The sequence below is a fragment of the Sorghum bicolor genome, chromosome 1 (assembly GCF_000003195.3).
Source record: "Sorghum bicolor cultivar BTx623 chromosome 1, Sorghum_bicolor_NCBIv3, whole genome shotgun sequence".
NCBI lineage: Eukaryota > Viridiplantae > Streptophyta > Magnoliopsida > Poales > Poaceae > Sorghum > Sorghum bicolor.
In genome coordinates this window covers 73,465,200-73,485,936 of record NC_012870.2, presented here as the reverse complement: position 1 = coordinate 73,485,936, position 20,737 = coordinate 73,465,200, and the positions used below count along the sequence as shown (strand labels likewise).

The 20,737-nt window shown below is 45.4% G+C and overlaps 2 protein-coding genes across 2 annotated transcripts; both read right to left on the bottom strand.

Moving 5' to 3' along the window:
- On the bottom strand, window positions 5,685-10,472 carry LOC8067457 (beta-glucosidase 6). Its single transcript, XM_002465607.2, has 13 exons — window positions 10,038-10,472; window positions 9,034-9,100; window positions 8,180-8,238; window positions 8,000-8,075; window positions 7,766-7,837; window positions 7,584-7,671; window positions 7,229-7,484; window positions 6,998-7,113; window positions 6,678-6,901; window positions 6,551-6,582; window positions 6,363-6,465; window positions 6,148-6,256; window positions 5,685-6,064 (listed from the first exon to the last, which is right to left on the bottom strand). The coding sequence occupies exons 1-13, from the start codon at window positions 10,185-10,187 to the stop codon at window positions 5,890-5,892; spliced, it is 1,527 nt and encodes a 508-aa protein (XP_002465652.2). The 5' UTR covers window positions 10,188-10,472; the 3' UTR covers window positions 5,685-5,889.
- On the bottom strand, window positions 13,472-19,702 carry LOC8054201 (beta-glucosidase 6). The gene is made up of 13 exons (XM_002465606.2): window positions 19,374-19,702; window positions 17,097-17,163; window positions 16,179-16,237; window positions 15,989-16,064; window positions 15,781-15,852; window positions 15,611-15,698; window positions 15,240-15,495; window positions 15,025-15,140; window positions 14,723-14,946; window positions 14,512-14,546; window positions 14,314-14,416; window positions 14,108-14,216; window positions 13,472-13,977 (listed from the first exon to the last, which is right to left on the bottom strand). Exons 1-13 carry the CDS (start codon window positions 19,539-19,541, stop codon window positions 13,803-13,805), a joined length of 1,548 nt encoding a protein of 515 aa, XP_002465651.2. The 5' UTR covers window positions 19,542-19,702; the 3' UTR covers window positions 13,472-13,802.

Sequence of the window (20,737 nt, the reverse complement as noted above, 5' to 3'; positions counted from 1 at the left end):
TCACACCCAAATTTAAGGATAAATTTGAGTACAATAATCTCATGTGCGCCCTAGGAATAGTCGCGCACACAAGTCGACAAATTACAAATGTATCATAACAAGTGCCTTACAAAACGTTATTACAACACAAATATATCAAAGTCTGCGACAAACGGAAAATAAACTCATACTAGCTATGAAAGATAACTCCAACACAGGGACGACCGACTGGGGGATTTGTCCAAAAAGAAAGATAAAGACAAGCGTGAGTACATCTCGTACTCCGCAAGCATAACATAGGATTTTATGCGGCTCAAAAAGGTCAGACACTGGCTACTGCAGTTAGCATTTTAATTGGTCAATGTTTTAATCCTATTTAATCATCAGTTATGCTTAAGCTCCCAATTAGCCCAAATGAGTACATGATAATAACACCGTTAACCTTCACGGCTAACACTATCACCATCACGGTTAAACCACATTAATCATCACGATCAATGCGTCAGATTTTCATTAGTTATTCCCCATAACCATCCACACCCAACTATTCCGTAAGGGTCCAAAGCCGCTCATGTCCGAGAGCACGGCTAGTATACCAGTTTGATCAAACTCTGCGCAGAGGTGTGCACTTTTCCCGTAAGTCATGTTACCCATATGCCCGGGGTTTGCATGACCCACTAACACTACCAAGGTGAGCGGGCAGGGAACACTATGAAGCCTTCCATAGGCCACGCCTAACCAGTTAGGGCCGCGAGGTTTCCTCGGCAGGCAGATATAGAGAACCCCCCTTTCCTATGGCACATTTCCATCACGGCTATACACATAGGAACAGAAGCAGTTCTATACCCAAAGTGGCAAGCCCCTCTTGCGCCCTTTCGGGTAACCTCTAATCAGCTAGATGAGATCCTATTACTGAGCTAAAGTTAGAGCCATTTAACCATCACGGTTGCACTGTAAGTCCCGGATTGTCGCTTACAGAGAAGTCCTTACGGAGGGTCTAGGTCAACCCGACCGAAGTCAATTGCACCATAGCCCTTTTTCCCAACATTTATCATCATATTCATTAAAGTCAGAGTGTTAATAAATTCTCAATTAATTAAAGCACTAGCAAAGCTACCCACATGCATTCTACCCATAGGTGTCGTAAATATAGTCAGGTAGCTAGGATGTCCTTAGGGTTACCAAATTAGACACATGCAGATGCGTAATTAATTAAGTGAATAGGTGTACAAGGGAAACCCATGTTATACTTGCCTTCAGTGAAGGGGAACTGATGTTGGTCCTGCTGCTCCTCGTAGTAAAATGGATCACCCGCGGACACGTCACCGTCTGCGCTCGATCGGTACCACACAACAACACGCATCCAGGTTCATTCATACAAGCAAACAATCATTTAATTAGAACAGTACACCAACAGATCAAAAAATGGAATAAAATATTTAGAAACAGAACCTACGATTCGCTACGATCACATAGATACGAAGATCACGAAAATCAGAGCTAAAACGACCAAGTTACGACTTTTCGGCGATTTCCTATAGGCAATTAATTAATTAAACCTAACCCTGAAAATAAAAAGTGGCAAAATACAGAAACAGTGGTACTATCATGTAGAGGATTTAATTACGAATCTAACGCAATTTGAACGGGTCAAATCGGAGCTAAAACGAATATTTTATGGCCAAAACAATGCAGTGGCAAATCTTTAATTAATTGGAAATCGAAAATGGAATTTAAATCATTTTTTTTAATCTGAATTTTGGAGTTGACCGAGGACGGCGGGCAGAATTTGGAAAAGGACGGGGTCTCTTTAGCAAACGTGACCCCGAAGGGGTATGGATCATCCAGGGTCATTGATCTCGCGATGGACGGCCAGGATTAGAAGAAGGAAATAAGAGAGGGAAAAGGGAGGGCGCGGCCGCCGGAGAGGAGGAAGAGGGCGGCGGCGGCCATTGCCGCGGCGAGCAAGGTCGCCGGAGTAAGCCGTTCGGGCGCTACGGTGCACCATTTCACAAACCGATTGCCCCGGGAGAGAGAGGAAGGCAAGGGGAACTCAATCCCGGCCTTGGCGTGGCCGGGGAGAGCCCGCGCGGCCCGCTCCATGGCCGGCGGCCATGGAGCTCGCCGGAGCTCGCGGAAATCGGCCCTAGGGAGCACCGCTACGCTCGGAAGAAAGCCGAAAAGGTAGAGGAGGACGAGGCGCGCTCACCGACGCGAAGAAGGAGGGCGAAAACGGCTCGGACGGCGGACTTCGCGCGGAGGTCGCGGCGGCGGTTCACTGGAGTTTTTGGCGAGTTCTTGCGCGCTCAGGGCGAGAGCAGAGCCGGGGAGAGAGGGGAAAATGAGGAGAAGAGAGGCGGCTCGCACGCGGGGCTCTTCAAAAGCTTCCGAGGCGCGGGGAAAAAGGGAGAGAGGGGGATCGTGGGCGCGGGGCTCGGCCCGGGCGGTTTCCAACCGAGAGGAAGGAGCGGGGCGTCGGTTGGGAGAAGAAGGAGCTGACAGGCGGGCCCGGCCTGTCAGCGGGTGAGAGAGAGAGGGGGAAGGGGGAGGCGGCTGGGCCGCGGCCCAGGAAGGAAATGGCGCGCGCGCGGGTGTTGGGCCAAAATGGCCGAGAGAAGGGGAGAGGAGGAGAGAAAAGCTTTTCATTTTTATTTTACAACCAAAATAACTCTTTTCCAAATGAGTTTTTGAATCCAACATCCTTTCTTCAAATCCACTCATCACATAAATAGATGCACCAGCATGTATGCAACAAAATATTGACCTAACTTATATTTAATTTTATTTTCTCCAAATTTATTTATTTTCCTATATTGAAAATGCTCACAAAAATTATTTAGCAAAGCCAAATTCATCTATTTTGAAAAGAGTCAAATTTTGGGTGTTACACCGGCTGGACCTGCCGGTGCCGATAGCTTCTGGATATGTAGGGCTGGTCCCATATCGGCTGTTGAGTGGCCGACAGGCTGCTCTATATTTGAAATTCTTGTATAACAGCTTATACATTTGCAATTAATCATTAAAAAGTATTATTAAAAAAAATCCTTGTGTACAAGCTTCAGGAGCAGTCTAAGAATGCGCGTCTGAGTGGGCCTAAGACTCCAACAAGTGACTCATAAGAGCACCTAAATGGAAAATGATTCTCTGATAGCACTGTTTTTGTCTCCAATAGAGTATCGGAGACTTCCTTTCTTCCTTTTTAGATGTTTGGAGAGAAACAATCTAAATTTGAGTATTGTTTCTCCTTGAGATCCATTTGTGGGAACTTTTGTAGCATTACCCAAACATGATATGGGTCTTGTATTTTGGGTTCCATTATTGGAGATAGTCTAAGTGGCCTTGTAACACTTGTATTGCGAGGCCCAAAAGAGAGGGTAAGTAGATTGGGAGAGAGAAGTTGTAATCAAGTTTAAACCTAAGAACAATCCAGCTCTTCTATGGAACTGGCCCTCCGTTGGCGCTTTATCCTCTCATGTGCTCTTCTTCCTCCTATCCGATTCTCTCCAAGCATCGCAACAATTGTGCGGGGCTAACATGGGTAAGGATGGCAATGGGGTGGATTGGGATCAGGTGGAGTCTATGTGCACCCAAAATCGGAACCCGAAACCGCACCGAACACTGATTTGAGTGATAATCCAATCCATCCCCAAAACCAAACATGCGATACCTGAAACCCAAATGGATATCCAAAACCCGCTTTGTATGGGCCTTCTCCTCTGATATCCTCTCGGCGCGCAGGCGTTCTCAATCACACTAGGCGTTCGGTAATACCGAACCGATCTGTTCGGTTCCTCGATACTCATATAAATTCGGTTCCTTGAGAAAACTAGTACCGATCGGTTCCTAAAAATATTTGGTACCGAGCTAATTCGGTATCGGTTCTGATTCGGTTATGGTATTTACCGAAAGAATCGAACATATTACAGCATCATATAACATCAGGTTCAATAGCTAATTTTGACAAAAAAATCAACATGATTTCATATGGAATAACAGTGCCAAAATCATGCATGTAAAAAGCCACAATACAATAGGAGTAGATTAACACAAATACATAACATAGTTGTCCACAATAGACCCTCAATAATATTATATATTGCTAGTAGATATATTCGGTACTAGTTTGGTACTTCGGTTTATCGAGGTACAGAATCAAACATACCTCATAAAATTGGTTCCTGAGAACTGGGTAGACAACCGAATTTTTCGGTTTCAGTAAATTCGGTTCGATTCTTGCTAAATTTGGTTTGGTTCTGGTTTTTTGATATTTTGTGCCCAGAGTGACTTCTCGATGCATAGGTCTTCATCTCCGGTATCTTCTCGATGCACAAGTCTTCGTCTTCGAGGCCTTCAAATCTTCACACGAGCGTACGGCAAAAACCTTCATGCTCTTGAGTCGCTGGTCCTCCGTTGTGCTCCCCTCACCCCTCTTAGCTGGTGCTCGTCACCGAATCCTCAGCCACACTTGGTGTGGTAGCCAACATAGTCGTAGTAGTGGAAGTAGCGTTAGTTTGAGGGAACATCGAGCCCAAGTCTTTGCTCCCCAACAAGGCCATTTGGGACACATTCACGCACAACCTTGCTAGTTTTCTCTTTACACTTAAACATACGATTCTACTGCATTTCATAGAATTGTCATTGGAGCGAATCTGATCCCTGGGATAGCTAATGTTTCTGCCTCTTCCATTTTGCAGGCAAAGATTCCCAACACTACCAATGTTGATGTTGCAGTCAATCAGTACCACCATTTCAAGATCATATCCTACTCGGCTGTGTGCCCAATATCATATTCTTTCTCTACTGGGACTAGTGGCTTTGGTCCCCAAAACGACGTTGATGTGTTCCACTGGTGGAACTAGTCAAGGTGAAGGGTGCCGCGCTCTAGCAGGAAGGGGTTCAACTCACTGTTTATGCTAGTTACTTGGTCGCTTTGGAAGAAGCGGAATGCTAGGACTTGCAGCGCGCGCGAGTTGTCTCTTCATATTTTGCAGGAAGCTGCTCTCTGGGCGCAAGCCGACTTTGTTAGCCTGATGTCGTTGCTATCAAGATTGTAATTTGTCCTTGTTGTTGGGGTTATCGTCCCTTGCCGGTTTGCTTCCTTTTGCTTTGCTTTTTTTCTGCTTTCTTTAGCTTTCTTCTCCTCGTCTAGGAAATCTTTGGTTGCCTAGAGTTGGGCTGCTTGTATTTTCGTTGGTGTTGTCTACTCCTTCTTAGTGAAATATGTGCTAAGGCACGTTCGCGTAAGGTCAGTTTATACACCTCACGGCCATGGTATATATATGCCCTATAAAACACGGTCAATCAAAGTGACATGGCTCTTTTTCCTCAGGACAACATAGAGCTCATGGCAGATATGAGAATGGACGCTTATCGTTTTTTTTTGCGAGACCTGAGTTCAGTTCTTTGGAGGGGGGGGGGGGGGGTGCTTGGGTATTTTGCCACACCATTGATCATATTCCTGGGTTCAATGCTTGGACGACCGATATAAAGAGACGAAGTGAGAAGATTCTAAATATCAAATTGGTGTTCAACATTTTTAAAATTTGAATTTTAATTTTTGAGCTTTAAGATTTCAAATGCTGAATATTTAAATGGTCAAAATTCAAGTGTTTAAATGTGAGGGTCAATTTTAAAAACTTTGAATTCTGGTTTTATTTAAATTATTTTTAAAAAAATATAGTTCAGATTTAAATTTCGTTTTTAAATTTTGTCACTGAATTGAAATGCTTAATAACCCAGAAAAGGTTCTAAAAACATTAACACTCAGCTCGTCGTGCTCCTTCGGTCCTTCCTACACAAGTACACATGGACCTGGGCACGGCACAATTTGCATGATTTGAGATGACCGCTTGGTCAGGCCCTGAAGAAAAAATGACAAATGCCAAACAGAGCAAGCTATATTTCCAGCCTTCAGCTAGAGCTTAACAGGTTCTTGAACCACTGCACCGAGCTCTTGGGGTATCTCTTGAGGCTGTCCTTGTAGTCCACGAAGTAGAGCCCGAATCTGGATGAGTAGCCGGCCGTCCACTCCCAGTTGTCCAGCAGCGACCACGCGAAGTAGCCACGCACGTCGCACCCATCCTCCCTGCAGACATTCCTTGTTATCATTATGATTATGGATGCCAAACAAGTCAACGAAAAGCCCGCGATCGTCAGTTCTTTGGGTACTTTATGGAGGCAGCCAGGTTGGTGAGGTAGTCGTTGTGGTACTTGATCCTCTTGCTGTCCTTGAGCGCGTCCTTGATGGAAGTGAAAGGGCTGTTGCCGTCATCCATCCCTGCATCAGCAACAGATGAACAGGACGACGTCAAGACTGAATGCCAAGTAATCTCCCAAGGTACTTCACTATAATATAATCCAGGTTCCATGTAAAGTGGTAATACCGTTTTCCGTGATGTAAACTGGTGGGCTGTTGTACCTTTCCTTGACGTAGTTCATCAGGCTCCTCATCCCATTGGGCACAATGTACAGCCATATCGAATTGGCCTGCGCAATGGCGTAGCAGTTTCACATAAAATGTCTACACGATATTGCTCTTCTATGTGCAAGGAGAATGTGGTGTCGAACTCACCCTGTCACCAATGGCTTTCCCGTTCCTGAATGCTGCAAAATTGCTGAAACCGTCAGCAGAGAGTTCCTAGGCTTCATGCATGTCAGGTACAAGTGTACAAGATCAGGCGAAGAATATGGCAACTCACGAAGGCTGATGGTGCCGGTGTCTGCCAAGGTGTTATGCAGCAGACGCCCCACGAGGTTGGTGCTGTTGTGTTTGGTGTAGTAAGTGGTGTAGTGGTTTATGCCAACGAAGTCGAGTGCCCCCTTGACAAGGGCAGCCTCATCTGCTGTGAACTTGGGTAGCCTGTCCCCGACCCGTGATCTCATCAATGCAGGGTAATCGCCGAAGAAGAAAGGATCCGCGAACCTTCAGTATATTTAATTTTGCCGACTCAGACATCAATCAATCATCCATGTAAGTTTCAGAACAGAAACTTGTGCCAATTAGAGTTGATAGGCTCACCATCCTAGCTGAAACTCTTGCCCTCTCTTGGCAGCTTCGATGTCGGCAGTCGTATTCGTCATCGGTTCGAACCACATGACATCAAATGCTATTCCAAGTTCCCCATTTTGAGTTGCCTACAATTTAATTAATGTGGGGGAAATTCAGCAGCCCATGAGCCCTGTCTTGCAGACAAATCAAAATGGAATTGTACATTGAAGCATTTTTACATGTGTAGAAAGATGTGCTCACCTTGTAATTCCGTCTGTAGATGTCTGAAACCGTGGCGTGAGCCAAGATGAAGTTGTGGGCGACAATGTAGGGCTCGGTGCCTGAATTCCCTGACTTGCAGTAGAGATGGAGCAGCAAAGAACAGCGCCCCGGCGCCTGAAGCCCGGCGTCGTAGCCCTGAATGGCAACCGTGTGCGGCTCGTTGAGTGTGATCCAGTGCTTCACACGGTCTCCGAAAGCCTTGAAGCATGTCTCGGCGTATTCGGCGAAATCATTGCTGCATATTGAACATGGAAATGGTTACTAATGATTATGTTAAGAATGATCACTTAAGGAATTAATAAGGAGGTGATGTGATAAAAATTAAGGGGCTCACACTATCTGCCTGTCCAGCCATCCGTTGTACCTGTCTTCCAAGGCCTGGGGGAGGTCCCAGTGGTACAGGGTTACATATGGCTCAATACCTGAAACATTTCACATGAATCACTAGTGTTCAAGCCATTTATTTGATTCAGTACAACTGTACTACAGTGACAGTATTTTTGTTTCCCTTTTTACCTTTCGATAGCAGTGCATCGATAAATCTGTTGTAGTGGTCGATGCCGGCCTGATTGACTTGGCCAGTACCATCTGAACAAACGGGAGCAATCGAAGGATGAGACTAGTATCACAACGGTAGCTGAAGAAAATGTTGAAACCAAAGAAGATTTTTTTTTCTGCAGCAGCCGTCAAAAGATCAGCCTGAAATCATGGGCAGCGTCGCTATTTTTCTTTCGGTTCCTAAAAACTTACTTGGCAAAATCCTCGACCAGGCAATCGAGAAGCGATACGCATCCATCCCCATGTCTGCCATGAGCTGTATATCCTCCTGCCAGTAGCCAATTGAACACGTCGAAAGAGATCGATTTTGTAGTAGGGCATTAAGGTTATCAGATCTGGAACATCAGTCAACAAAGCACGTACGCTGCTCACCTCGAAAAGGTGGTACTGATCGACTGCGACATCAGCATTACTGAAGTCGGCAACCTTCCCTGCACGATAGTGGAGGAAAATGGAAAAAAAATTAGAAGCAAAACTTTTGGTTGTGGCTCTGATCGACTTGCTGTAGTCCCTAGTCTCCCCAGATCACTAGATCACTCAGTACTCCAGTGTCTGAACAAATGCTAATATAACCGCCACACGTGGAATCCAATTACAGTAATTGGTTGATTGTGATACTGTTTTAGTCCAGATGAGTGACCAAACCATGCAAAAGGCAGAAGTAAATGCTCCTTATCTGTTCCTTTCCTCCCAATCACTGGCGTGCATATGCTCATTATATTGCAAATGGTTGGTGGGATATATCGCCTAGCCTGCCTGAAGCATCATAGTGCTGAATGCACAAACACAACCCTGGTCCTGTTCTGCTCCACTATATATATCCAACTTTAGGAAAAGAAAGCTTGATTATGTAGTGGCATGGTCAGAGAGAACCAGTGTCCTAATCTGCAAGAGGACATGATGCAGCTTCAAAAGTTAAAAGTGCTATGGGCCAATGATGGTTATCTAGGGCTGTCACATGTGCGCAGTAACATACATACTCCTATATGCTTGTAGTAACATGTACTACAACCGCTTATTGCAAACATGTGCGCAGTAACTAACTGTATGTAGCACAAATAATAAATGTAAAATGCTGGCGCACTGATAACAGACTCCGGCGCATCGCATTAATCCTTATTGCTGGATTGATATGATACTACATACACGTATGAAAAGCCGCCGGCCTGTTTGGGCAGACAGAGATGCATGCATGAGAGAATCCAGCCAAGCAAGCAGGTTCATACCAAACGTGTGGGCGAACTTGTCCCAGATGGTTTTCCCTCTCCCGTCCTCCTTCACGGCTCCCTCGTACTACATACAAAACAGAATCCAAGTAACATGTCTGTCAGAGCAATATAGCACAACTCAAATGTCAAATCGCCTTGAGACCATTTTGAAAAGGAAAAAAAAAGGCGACTATGGGACAACGGACGATAGATCATACGCGGCCTGGTTAATTTCTGTATGTATGTATATATAGCTGCTGGCTTATCTCCACACTCGAGTGATGTGTCCCCTGTTGCCTTGCTGCAGCGGCAGGGCGGCGCCGGCAACGCGAAGCTCATCATGCATGCCGTCGTCGCGATTCGCGACGGACATGCGCTCGTGAACGCCGGTGACGCGGCGGGATCGTCGTCTGGCCGGCCCCTATAGCCTGGCGTCTGCCGATCTGCGCAAGCGGACGCGCTGACGCTGGCGGCTTCGGCCGTGTCCGCCGGATTCTTTTTCTTTCCACGACGGAAACGGGAACAGACAGGTGGGTTTCGGAGAAAAAAGGGGGACGGCCCCAGCCCCGGCCACTGGATTGAGTGCTCGATCTGGTGGGTGCATGCCCGCTTCATCAAGATGCCCTGGCTATATATATATTCTCGTGCTGCTGTATTATTGATGTATTGTAGTTACTGTACCTGAGCATTTTTTACAAAGAAAAAATAAGGATACGGTGTTTGCCATGCTGCTAGATGAGCGTGAGCCTCATGATCATGTTAGTTATTACTCACGTAGCTAGACTGCTGTGTCTCACCTCTCGGTTGACTAGAGGGTTCGGGTCTCTTTGAAATGCTGGTCCGTTTAGAGACCTCGAGAGGGAGATAAAGTAAACAAGCAAAAAAAGAAGACGACATAGGAGAAAGAAAGACATCTAGACGATAGCTAGAAGCAAAGATTAGATATGCTCCGTAGTACATCTACGAGGAAGACTATGACCACTGATCCCAGATAGTCGTCGAAGAATTGAAGTTTGGCAAACCTGGTAAGCGGAGGAGGCGGTGCCGAAGACGAATCCCTTTGGGAAGCTCCCCCGCGTGAGCCCTCCTCCGTCCCCGCCCTGCGCAATGCATCCTTGCAGCGACACGCCGAGGATGACGAGAAGCAGCAGCTGCTGCCTCGTCAGTTCCATGGCGGCGTATGTATCGTCGCCTACTCCTCTCTCTCTCTCTCTCTCTCTCTCTCTCTCTCTCTCTCTCTCTCTCTCTCTCTCTCTCTCTCTCTCTCTCTCTCTCTCTCAAGACGGAGACAGAGAGATTGGTACAAGGAAAGAATCGCCCACTGGAGGGAGAGGGATGTCTGTGTAGTGTCCTGTGCCAAGCTGCCAATTGTATTTATAGTATCGCTAGTGTGATGGATTATGGGTCAATCCGTCAATGCACTAGCTACGCCATTTCCACTGGTAATCTTCTGGCAGTCAGCAGATCAGTGATCTCTTGGGACGAAACTAATGCTGCTCAACGAGTTATTGAGATTTGTTGGGCGAAGGGAGAGGGACAAAAGGTGTGAAGGCAATCATTGCCCTGCTGCCAAACGTAAGAACCTTCTTAGAGTCTTATGAGGGCACTCACAATGCAAGACTCTATCACAGAGTCCAAGACATTTAATTACATATTATTTATAGTATTTTGCTGATGTGGCAGCATATTTATTGAAGAAAGAGGTAGAAAAAATAAGACTCCAAGTCTTATTTAGACTCCAAGTCCACATTGTTTGAGGTAATAAATAACTTTAGACTCTATGATAGAGTCTGCATTGTGAGTGTCCTGATTGATCAAATGCAAGATGCATGGGGTACTAGATTATTGTCATCATCAAGGAATGAATATGATTTATTCTAACAATGACAGCTGTTCCACATGCACAAATAAAGGGTGCACACGGCAGATGTGAAAGCAATATATAAGACTGAAACCAAACCTGAAAACTATACACCAGCATAAAATGCACTCACCGTGTGAGGCCTTGTTTAGATGTGAAAAAAAATTGGATTTCGCTACTGTAGCACTTTCGTTTGTTTGTGGTAAATATTGTGCAATCATAAATTAACTAAGGTTAAAAGATTCGTCTCGTGATTTACAGTCAAACTGTGTGATTAGTTTTGTTTTCGTCTATATTTAATGCTTCATGCATGTGCCACAAGATTCGATGTGACAGAAAATCTTGAAAAGTTTTTGCATTTCGGGGTGAACTAAACAAGACCTAAGCCTAACAATAAATAAACAGTAAGGACCGGCATGCAGGAGCCGACCCGGACGCCGGGACCGCGGGAGACTTATACGTAGGAACGGCGCCGGCAACCGCCAACGCCGGCCGGCCGGGGAAGAGAGCTCAATTAACCCGTCTTTGTGTAATTGTGTGGCGTCCCGACTGCAGCCCGTCGCCCGTCGGTGTTGTTTTTGCGCCGCATAGTGGAACTGGCAGGGAACCCTGACGGCTGGCGCTGCTGCCACCTGCCAGCTTTGTGTTGTCACGTACTGAGTACGTACTGTACTCACTTATAAGGCCTTGTTTAGTTCGCAAAAATTTTCAAGATTTTCCGTCACATCGAATCTTTGGTCGTATGTATGGAGTATTAAATATAGACAAAAAATAAAAACTAACTACATAGTTTACCTGTAATTTGTGACATGAATCTTTTGAGCCTAGTTACTCCGTGATTGGACAATGTTTGTCAAATAAAAACGAAATGCTACAGTACCCAAAAATAAAAAATTTTGCGAACTAAATAAGGCCTCAATCAACACAAGGATAAAAAAAAAAATCGAGATGCTCTGGCGCCATCGTGAGGGGATATGACGATGCGTGTCTGAACTGGACTAGAATAATCGTCGCAAACAGACGACAGCGATAATTCAGAGAGATCGATTCACCGGTGTTCTCCTGCCCTCTGGGCGACTGGGCCACATGTGTGCATACACGCATCGTCGTCGGCGCCGAACTCCCGGAACTGGCGATCGCAAGGGGAATTCGTTTCACCCATGGAAGAAGCAGGCGCAGGAACTCCCGAGTTCCGCGCGCGGATGGAGGGCTGCCTCGTGCCTCTAGCCAAGACGCGCTGCCGGCCGACCGGCACATGGGCCTGGGCCGTCGATCGGCTACGCGCCTACGGGCTACGGCATCGCACTCCCACGGCCACGGGCACGGCGGCACACGGCTCACGGCTGCGCGGCGACACGAGGGCGAGCGAGAGCGACCTTGGAGGCTTGGACGACGACCTGCATGCGTTCCGCTCGATCGCCAGCCTCGGCTGCTTTGTCAATGGCCATGCACTTTCGTACAAATCCGTTATGACTTGCCACGTTGAATATTACTCCCACCATTCTAAATTATATATTATGACTTGCCACGTTGAATATTACTCCCACCATTCTAAATTATATTATAGTAAGATCTTGTTTGACACAGCTCAACTTCAATAGCAAAGTTGTTTTTTTAGAAAATAGCTTCATGAGCAACTTTCTACGTGAAGCTAAGCTGTGTTTGGAAAAAATGTTTAGTAAAATAGCTTCACCAACTACTTCATGCATAGTTGAGAGAGAGAAATGAAGAAGAGAGCTACAATAAGAGCTTCATCCCAACTCATGTCTTTGTGAGAAGAAAGAAAAAACAGCTTCACCATGAGGCTGTTTTGGAAATAAGTGTTTGGCAAAAAAAAAAAGCTCACAACAGAGCTTATGTTGTACCCTAAGTCATTCCAAAAATCTTAGAGAATTAAAGTATCTTAAGTTTAATCAAATTTATATAATAAAATAATAATTATTATGATAGCAACTAAATATATTAGATTTTTTCTTAATTATATTTTTATAGTATACTCACTTTCTGTTTTTAAATCTTAGTATGTCTCTCTATAATTTTGGTCAAATTTAAAAAAACTTTGACTCTCCAAGATTCTTGGAATGACTTATAATTTGGGATGGAGAGAGTACAAATTATTTTTGGTATATTGTTAGTTTTATTTTATTTTTTATTGTTTGATGACACTGATATCTCGTACGGCGCAGATATCGATTTCGAGACTTCTATTCTATAATAACAAAAAAAAAAAGTAGAGAAAACAACAAAAGGAGAAACAAGCATCTCCAGTTCTCCACCCACCACGCAATTGGGCTTGGAGGTTCCTTCTCCAGCTGGGCCTCGCATTGGAAATGAGGAGCCCACATGCATTGGCTGGACACGCAGTACGCGACATATGGCAAGTCATAGTGTCATACCTTTCTCAACGTTCGGCTAAGATCGAGTACAATATCTGTTCTATGGGGCACATAATTTATGTTTCAAATATTAGACTTGTGTAAACCCGGTTAACCGGATATAAAACTCTCTTCTCTATTGATGAAACTAGCACAATCTCATGTCACTCATTAAAAAAAAGTATAAGAACTAATTGCTAAACCACAAATCTTTCACTCGCGTCGGTCAAAAACAATACAATTAGCATGTTTATTAAAATTATTTACAGACATCATGAAAATTTTACAAGTGTGTATTTCAATACAAATCCACACGTGTACCGTATGTTTTCAAACGAACTATAAATTTGAAGTTATTGGTATCTGTATACCTTTTAATGTGCAACTAATAAATAGTCCTACACGACATGTTCTTCGACTAGAGGTGATAACATTTACATTGGAGCTTGACACGCTCTTTTATCCATCGTGCTTGCGTGGAACACAACAGGATCGGAGTATGTTATCGGATAAACAATCAGTCCAAATCACAATCCGTGACGCTGACGCCTTCAGCTGGAGCTCAGCAGGGTTTTGAACCACTGCACCGAGTTCTTGGGGTACCTCTTGAGATTATCCTTGTAGTCCACGAAGTAGAGCCCAAATCTCGAACTGTACCCGGCCGCCCATTCCCAGTTGTCCAGCAGCGACCACGCGAAATACCCACGCACATCGCACCCGTCCTCCCTGCAAACAGGAATCACGCTTCCAGGTATCAGGCATGCATGTATGCAGCCAGGGATCGCAGGAAATTAAACTGAAAATGTTTGTGAATATCTGATGTTAGAACATGAGGAAGCACAGTGATCTTCAGTACTTTATGGAGGCAGCAACGTTGCTGAGGTAGTCGTTGTGGTACTTGATTCTCTTTTTGTCCTTGAGCGCGTCCTGGATGGAAGTGAAAGGGCTGTTGCCGTCGTCCATCCCTGCATCAGAATTCATCAGTAGCGCAGTTTCAGAGCACCGATGTAATCCAGCAAAGCTAATATAATTCAGGTTCCACAGCATATATCATGGCCTTACCGTTTTCGGTGATGTAAACCGTCGGGCTATTGTACCTCTCCTTGACATAGTTCATCAGCTTTCTTATCCCGCTGGGTACGATGTACAACCATATCGAATTAGCCTGCACACAGCGACGTCAGAGGAGTTTCACATTGACGAATAAGGTCTTGGTTTGTACTATATGATGCAAGAATGTGGGTTTTTTTTCCAACTCACCCTGTCTCCAATGGGTTTCCCATTCTTGTCGAAGGCTGTGAAATTGCAAAGTATCACTAGCAGTTTTTTTGAAAGGGTCACTAGCAGTTTTTTGTACAATCATATAGGAAACTTAGCACGTTTGTGATTTGAAGGACCAGTAGCAGGCTAGCAGCTTTAAATGTTTCTCATTTTCAGTTGAAATGAACTTGCAAACACGATGAGAACTCACGAAGGCTGATGGTTCCGGTGTCTGCCAAAGTGTCATTCAGCAGTCGTCCGATGATGTTGGTTTCGTTATGCCTCGTGTAGAAAGTGGTGTAGTGGTTTATGCCCATGAAGTCCAGAGCCCCCTTGACAAGAGTAGCTTCATCTGCCGTGAACTTGGGCAGTCTTTCTCCAACCCGAGTTCTCATCGTCGCCGGGTAATCTCCGAAGAAGAACGGTTCCGCGAACCTTCCATTCCATGATAAACCCAGTAAGCAATCACCCATGTGATAATTTCCCAACAATAACTTCAGTTCAGTCGCTCACCATCCTAGCTGAAACTCTTGTGCCCTTTTGGTAGCTTCAATGTCAATCGTGCTGTTTGTCATAGGTTCGTACCAGATGACGTCAAATGCGATCCCAAGTTCACCATTCTGAGCTGCCTACAATTTAATATAAAGAATTACCAAATCATTAGCATAGTCGCATAGACATAATATTAGAACTCTGATATATTGAAAAGGTTGGAAAGAGGCGCTCACCTTATATTTTCTCCTGTAGATGTCTGAAACGGTGGCATGAGCTAAGATGAAGTTGTGAGCAACGATGTAGGGCTCAGTGCCAGAGTTCCCTGACTTGCAGTATAGATGGAGCAGCACCGAACAACGCCCTGGCGCGTGAAGCCCAGCATCGTAGCCTTGAATGGCAACCGTGTGCGGCTCATTGAGCGTGATCCAGTGTTTCACACGGTCTCCAAACGCCTTGAAGCATGTCTCAGCATACGCCGCAAAGTCATTACTGCATTTTGAGCATTGACAAATTTACTTATGCTATGAAGGGCCAATGAAGTGTCATGAAGAGTGTGTGAGTGTGACTACTGCCTAGAGTAAAAGTTGTAGTCTGAGGGGCTCACACTATCTGCCTGTCCAGCCATCCGTTGTACCTGTCTTCCAGTGCCTGAGGGAGGTCCCAGTGGTACAGTGTTACATATGGCTGAATTCCTGGGGGGGGGAAAATCAAATGTAAGCAGTTCAGACCATTTACTTTGATTCATTATTCAGGTTTTGTTTCCACCCCATTCACCTTTGGATAGTAGTGCATTGATCACTTTGTTGTAGTGGTCAATGCCAGCCTGATTGACTTGGCCCGTACCATCTGTAGCGACAAGAACAATTCAAGCCCAAAATGAGTAAAACCACAGTAACCGAACGTAAATGAAACCGTCCAAGCTCAAAGGTATCAGTATATGACACCAAGCTAAAAGACCATTGCTGTTTCAGTCATCACGTACTTGGCAAAATTCTTGACCAGGCAATGGAGAAGCGATACGCATCCATTCCCATGTCCGCCATGAGCTGCACGTCCTCCTGAAAACAGAAATGCCAAAACGTCACGTAGATCATCCTAGTAGAGGCAATCAACATCGTCATGCGGTGCAGATTTGCACACACGCTACGCTGAAAGTGAAAGCAAAGTGCTACCTCGAAACGGTGGTACTGATCAACTGCAACATCCGCATTGCTGAAGTCCGAGATCTTGCCTACAGAATCAAAATGAAAAACAAAAAAACCCATTTCGCGTTCAGCTTCCTGCAATCACAAGCTGACACTCTTTGCATTGGTCTAAGTCTAACAGTCACGGCAAGTCTCAAGTCTGAACAAATGCCCACTGACTGCCCATGCTGAGTCCAACCTACTGTGTTTAGGTTAGACAAATTAATGTGCAGGCTAAAAACATATTCCTTTTGTTGATGCCCCCAATCACAGGGGCACAGATGGGAGATGTACTCATTGGATTGATGTAGGTGGAGCATATCACCTCGCACGAGCACAATTGCGGTCTTGCACTATGCGTCCAACTTTAGCAAAAGGAAGAATGCATGATATGGCACAGGCGGACAGGCTACAACAGGCTATAAGTGCGGTGGGGTCAATGGTCGGAGTGGCACACTATTCTTCAGAAATGGAACCGTGATTTTGTATGTGCAGGTGGAGCTGCCAGGGCGTGTAGCCATGGCAAATGTAGATGTTTATCCTTAACCAAAGAAGCCTTCTCTTGTGGTTCTGAAATTTTACCAGGAAAAGGGCAGGGTTAAGCGACAGTGAAAGAAGGGGAAAGGTGTGCAGAACAGAAAGGACAGAAATCCGGAAAGGAGCGCAAGCGTGCAAGTTTGTGAGACTCTAAAGTTTTCATATCCAGTTACTTCCTTGCATATAATTTCCTCACAAAAAAAACTTACTTGCATATATAAATAAAATAAAATAAAATAAAGTTGTAAAAGAAGAGAGAGTTCCAAACATTTACAAGGCACGGCAAACGCCAAATTCAGATGATGTTCGTACGAAGAAAGAACCATCTGCGCTTTTGTAACTAGAGAAAATTCAGAAGTACGTACATACCAAAAGTGTGTGCAAACGTGTCCCAGATTGTCCGTCCTCTGCCATCCGTCGTGACGGCTCCCTCGTACTGCAAAAGATTTGTTCAGATCAGAATCGAGGATGGCAATGGGCTGTGCCAGGCTGCCAGTAAAGAGCACACGAGAAGTTTTTATCTAGCGTTTGCTTCCATGCAACTGTTATTAAAAAAGAAAGACACTTGTTCTGTCGTTCATGAAACAAAAACCATGTTGTAGATGCGTTCTCTGCACCTAAATTCATGGCTGAGCAAACGCAAAAAGTGTACTAGTAGATGGTTCGTTTGAAGCATCAAGGCCGGTAGGTCGATTCAGTCTGAACTTAGCGTTTCGTTTCGACGCCGATCGATGTGCCCAACGGCGGGGTGGGGGGGGGGGGGTAACCGGGTAAGGCGAGGGCCGCGCCTGCCTCGGTGGCTGCGGTGATCACCGGGTGGGCATCGGCAGTCCGCCGGCCGGCACGGGGGCCGCGGCCGTCGTCGCCGTTCGTGCGGTCCTGCTCTGCTTTAGTAGACTAGCCTCAGGACGGCCTCCGCCGCGCGGCATACCGCATACGCGGTGGGACGAGTTGGTCCGTCGGTGCTGCCATGTGGCGGGCGGTGGGGCCGTGGCCACGCACGGGCACGGCAGGCGGTGCGGCCGGGTTGCTTGTACCGAGCAGCCTGTTTCGACGCAAACGGACGCAGCACGTGAACCGTGAACGCCCAGGATTCCAGTCGTTCGTTCCCGTGATCCCAATCCCATCGAATCTTCCACGACTGTGGTGAACAGTGAAGAGTAGCTCAGTAATACAATACAAATATAGTATGCTCAGCATTGTTTATCTGGACCATTAAAATATGCTTTGAGATTTGTGGTCCTGCACTTCTCTAACATGTTTTCACATTTCTCACCATTGTTTCACACATCTCGATGTATATTCAACAGTATGGATAAGCAATTACCAACATGTAGACCCTAAAAAACTGGCGGCTAGGCTGGGCCAGAGCGGCAGAGCTAGACCCGCTCTCTAGAACATCTGCGATAGATAGTTTTAGGCAGCTCACTTAAAAACGACTTTATCATAAAAAAATATGTAACACTGAAGGAGCTAGAGCCAGAGCTGAAAAGGAGTCCAACCAACTGGCCGCCCAAGATGCACCCTATATGCAGCTATGCTCTTCAGGCCTTATTTAGTTCCAAAAAATTTTGGCAAATCGACACTGTAGTACTTTCGTTTGTATTTGACAAATATTGTTCAATGATGGACTAACTAGGTTTTTTTAGGGTCCACAGGGGGAGGCGTTCCCCACCTGAATTAAACTTTATTTTAGCCCAACACGGCTCGCAATTAGATCGCAAAAGATTCATCTTGTCAATTCCGACCAAACTGTACAATTAGTTTTTATTTTCGTGTATATTTAATACTCCATGCATGCGTTTAAAGATTCGATATGACAGGAAATGTGAAAAAAATTACAAAATTTTCTGGTAACTAAATAAGGCCTCAGTTTTGCGGCTGGAGATGGAAATGATTTAATCAGAGGTCAGAGCTCATCGTCCATCGATCGACAGCAAATTTGCCGTATACGTACGTGCGACGGTGCGACTGCGACGCGTATACTGACAGTTATGTTAGAGGTGGATGAAAAAGGCCGCTGGATAGGACATAGGAGCTAGTAATATCTTATGCTGCACATAACAAATGAGAAAGAAGGGTCCAAAGGCAAACGGGCAAACCCAAGGACACAAGACAAGAATACAACTTTGTGTCTGTGTGGCAAGAACAAGAGAGAGGGGAAGAATAATCGCACTCGGGATCGGGCATCAGTCGGGCTCTTCGTCGTCCTTCCATGGCGCGGTCCTCTCGGAGTAAGCCACAATTCATCTCTCCTTTTTTTTTTGGGTGGAGCGGCAATTGGTTAATGGTGCCAGCCAGCCAGCCACAGCCATTGCCAGATTGCCAGTAAATGTTTGTTTTCGAAAGACCATACTATATATCACTCAACATTTAAGGGGAGATATCACTGATTTCTCTTGTGTGTTAGTAATGTACGTACTCCTAATTAAACAGGAAATGAATGTGGCCGTGAAGCAAGTCCAAGAGAAGAATGCAAATACTACTACTCGCGTGATCGAAGGATTATTCAGGTTCGCTCCAAGTATAATGAGCAGATCAGGGTCATTGATAAACCGGGCGTCTCAGTGCGTCAGTGCAACGGAGAACAACCAACCAAGAAACCGCCATTATATTCCCTTGGGGAAGACGAGAGAAACCACTGACCTGGTAAGCGGCGGCGGCGGTGCCGAAGACGAAGCCCTTGGGGAAGCTCCCCCGCGTGAGCCCTCCCCCGCCCTGCGCAGTGCATCGTCCTTGCAGCGACACGCCGAGGACGACGAGAAGAAGAAGAAGCACCACCACGGGCGGCATGGTGCGTCGCCCACTCCCCATGGGCCCCCAAAGCAAAGGCACGCACGCCGGCACGCGCGCCCGAGCGAGCGTGAGACACTGAGACCGATCGAGGTGGGCTCCAAAGCGCGGCGAGGAAAGAACAACTGCTGCCCAGCCAGCGAATCGAGAGTGGGTGCGCGTAGCCGCGTAGGCTGTGTGTGCCAAACTGCCGATGCGTGACAGCGTGAGCTTGTGGTATTTATAGGAAAAGCAATGGGCCATGCACCCGCACCCCACTAGCCTACTAATGACCCACCCGATTTCGCACGGAGTCTGCCTCTGGCCATCACTGTAGCAGTGTTCTCTTGCTTCAAGGGATTGATGAAAGTCGGTTCTTGGCAAAAAAAAAAACATGGCTGAAAGTCTTGCTCACTAATTTATTGTGAGAGAAAAACACTGCTGGATGACTAATAGATTTAGCAGATAAGCTCAAACGAATAGGTTGAAATATGAACAAGGACATGTCAGCTGGATATAAATGTATGTGGAGGTTGGTTATAGCCTTATGGGGGGAGAGAAATGGAACAAGGAAAAAGAGTGAAATTAATGGGCTGATGTGTGTAATAATCCCTTGATCCGTAAAAGAAAGATGCTATGGTATATGTACTCGTCAAATTAGCACTAAATAAAATTATTATAAAAATAGATTTTATAATTTATCTAATGATACTATTTATTCATTATAAATATTAATATTTATATATATAATTTGTTAAAAGTAAAAAATGATTTCTCGTAAAGTGTGAATGTGTGACGGAGGGATATGCATCATCTTGTGTGTTGCTTGTCGTCTGTGCAACTTTCTAGCCGAGATCGGCAAGCCTATCATCAGCTGGTACGCGCAAAAAATAGAAAGCCAGGCACAGTACAATTTACCGAGAGCAGGAATAGTAAACCATAAGAGCAGGAGTTGTAAACCGTAAGAGCAAGCAGCTGATTGATGGTGAAAACTTTTTTTTTTGAAAGGAATGGCAGGAGCTCTGCCTCTTAATTAAGAAAGAAATGAGAAAGTTTTTATGTATAGTTTAAGAAAACAGCTGCTGAACAGCATAGCACTGGAAGAAAAACAAACTCTAAAAATTACTAGACTACTCTCTAGACAGCCCTTGCTCTTTGGGCGATGTCTTTTTTGACTTTTGAAGTAACCTGCAACTCCGAAACATGTGCATTGTTGAAAATTTCATAATTTCTCTCCT

Excerpts from the sequence above, each read along its gene's own strand:
- LOC8054201 (XM_002465606.2), bottom strand. The coding sequence starts at position 19,541 with ATGGGGAGTGGGCGACGCACCATGCCGCCCGTGGTGGTGCTTCTTCTT. Across the intron at positions 15,853-15,988 it reads CTGGTCAAGAATTTTGCCAA|ATGGTACGGGCCAAGTCAAT; the intron begins GTACGTGATGAC and ends TTGTCGCTACAG. Across the intron at positions 14,217-14,313 it reads GGTTTACATCACCGAAAACG|GGATGGACGACGGCAACAGC; the intron begins GTAAGGCCATGA and ends ATTCTGATGCAG.
- LOC8067457 (XM_002465607.2), bottom strand. The coding sequence starts at position 10,187 with ATGGAACTGACGAGGCAGCAGCTGCTGCTTCTCGTCATCCTCGGCGTG. Across the intron at positions 9,101-10,037 it reads CCGCCTCCTCCGCTTACCAG|TACGAGGGAGCCGTGAAGGA; the intron begins GTTTGCCAAACT and ends TTTTGTATGTAG. Across the intron at positions 8,239-9,033 it reads CAAGTTCGCCCACACGTTTG|GGAAGGTTGCCGACTTCAGT; the intron begins GTATGAACCTGC and ends ACTATCGTGCAG.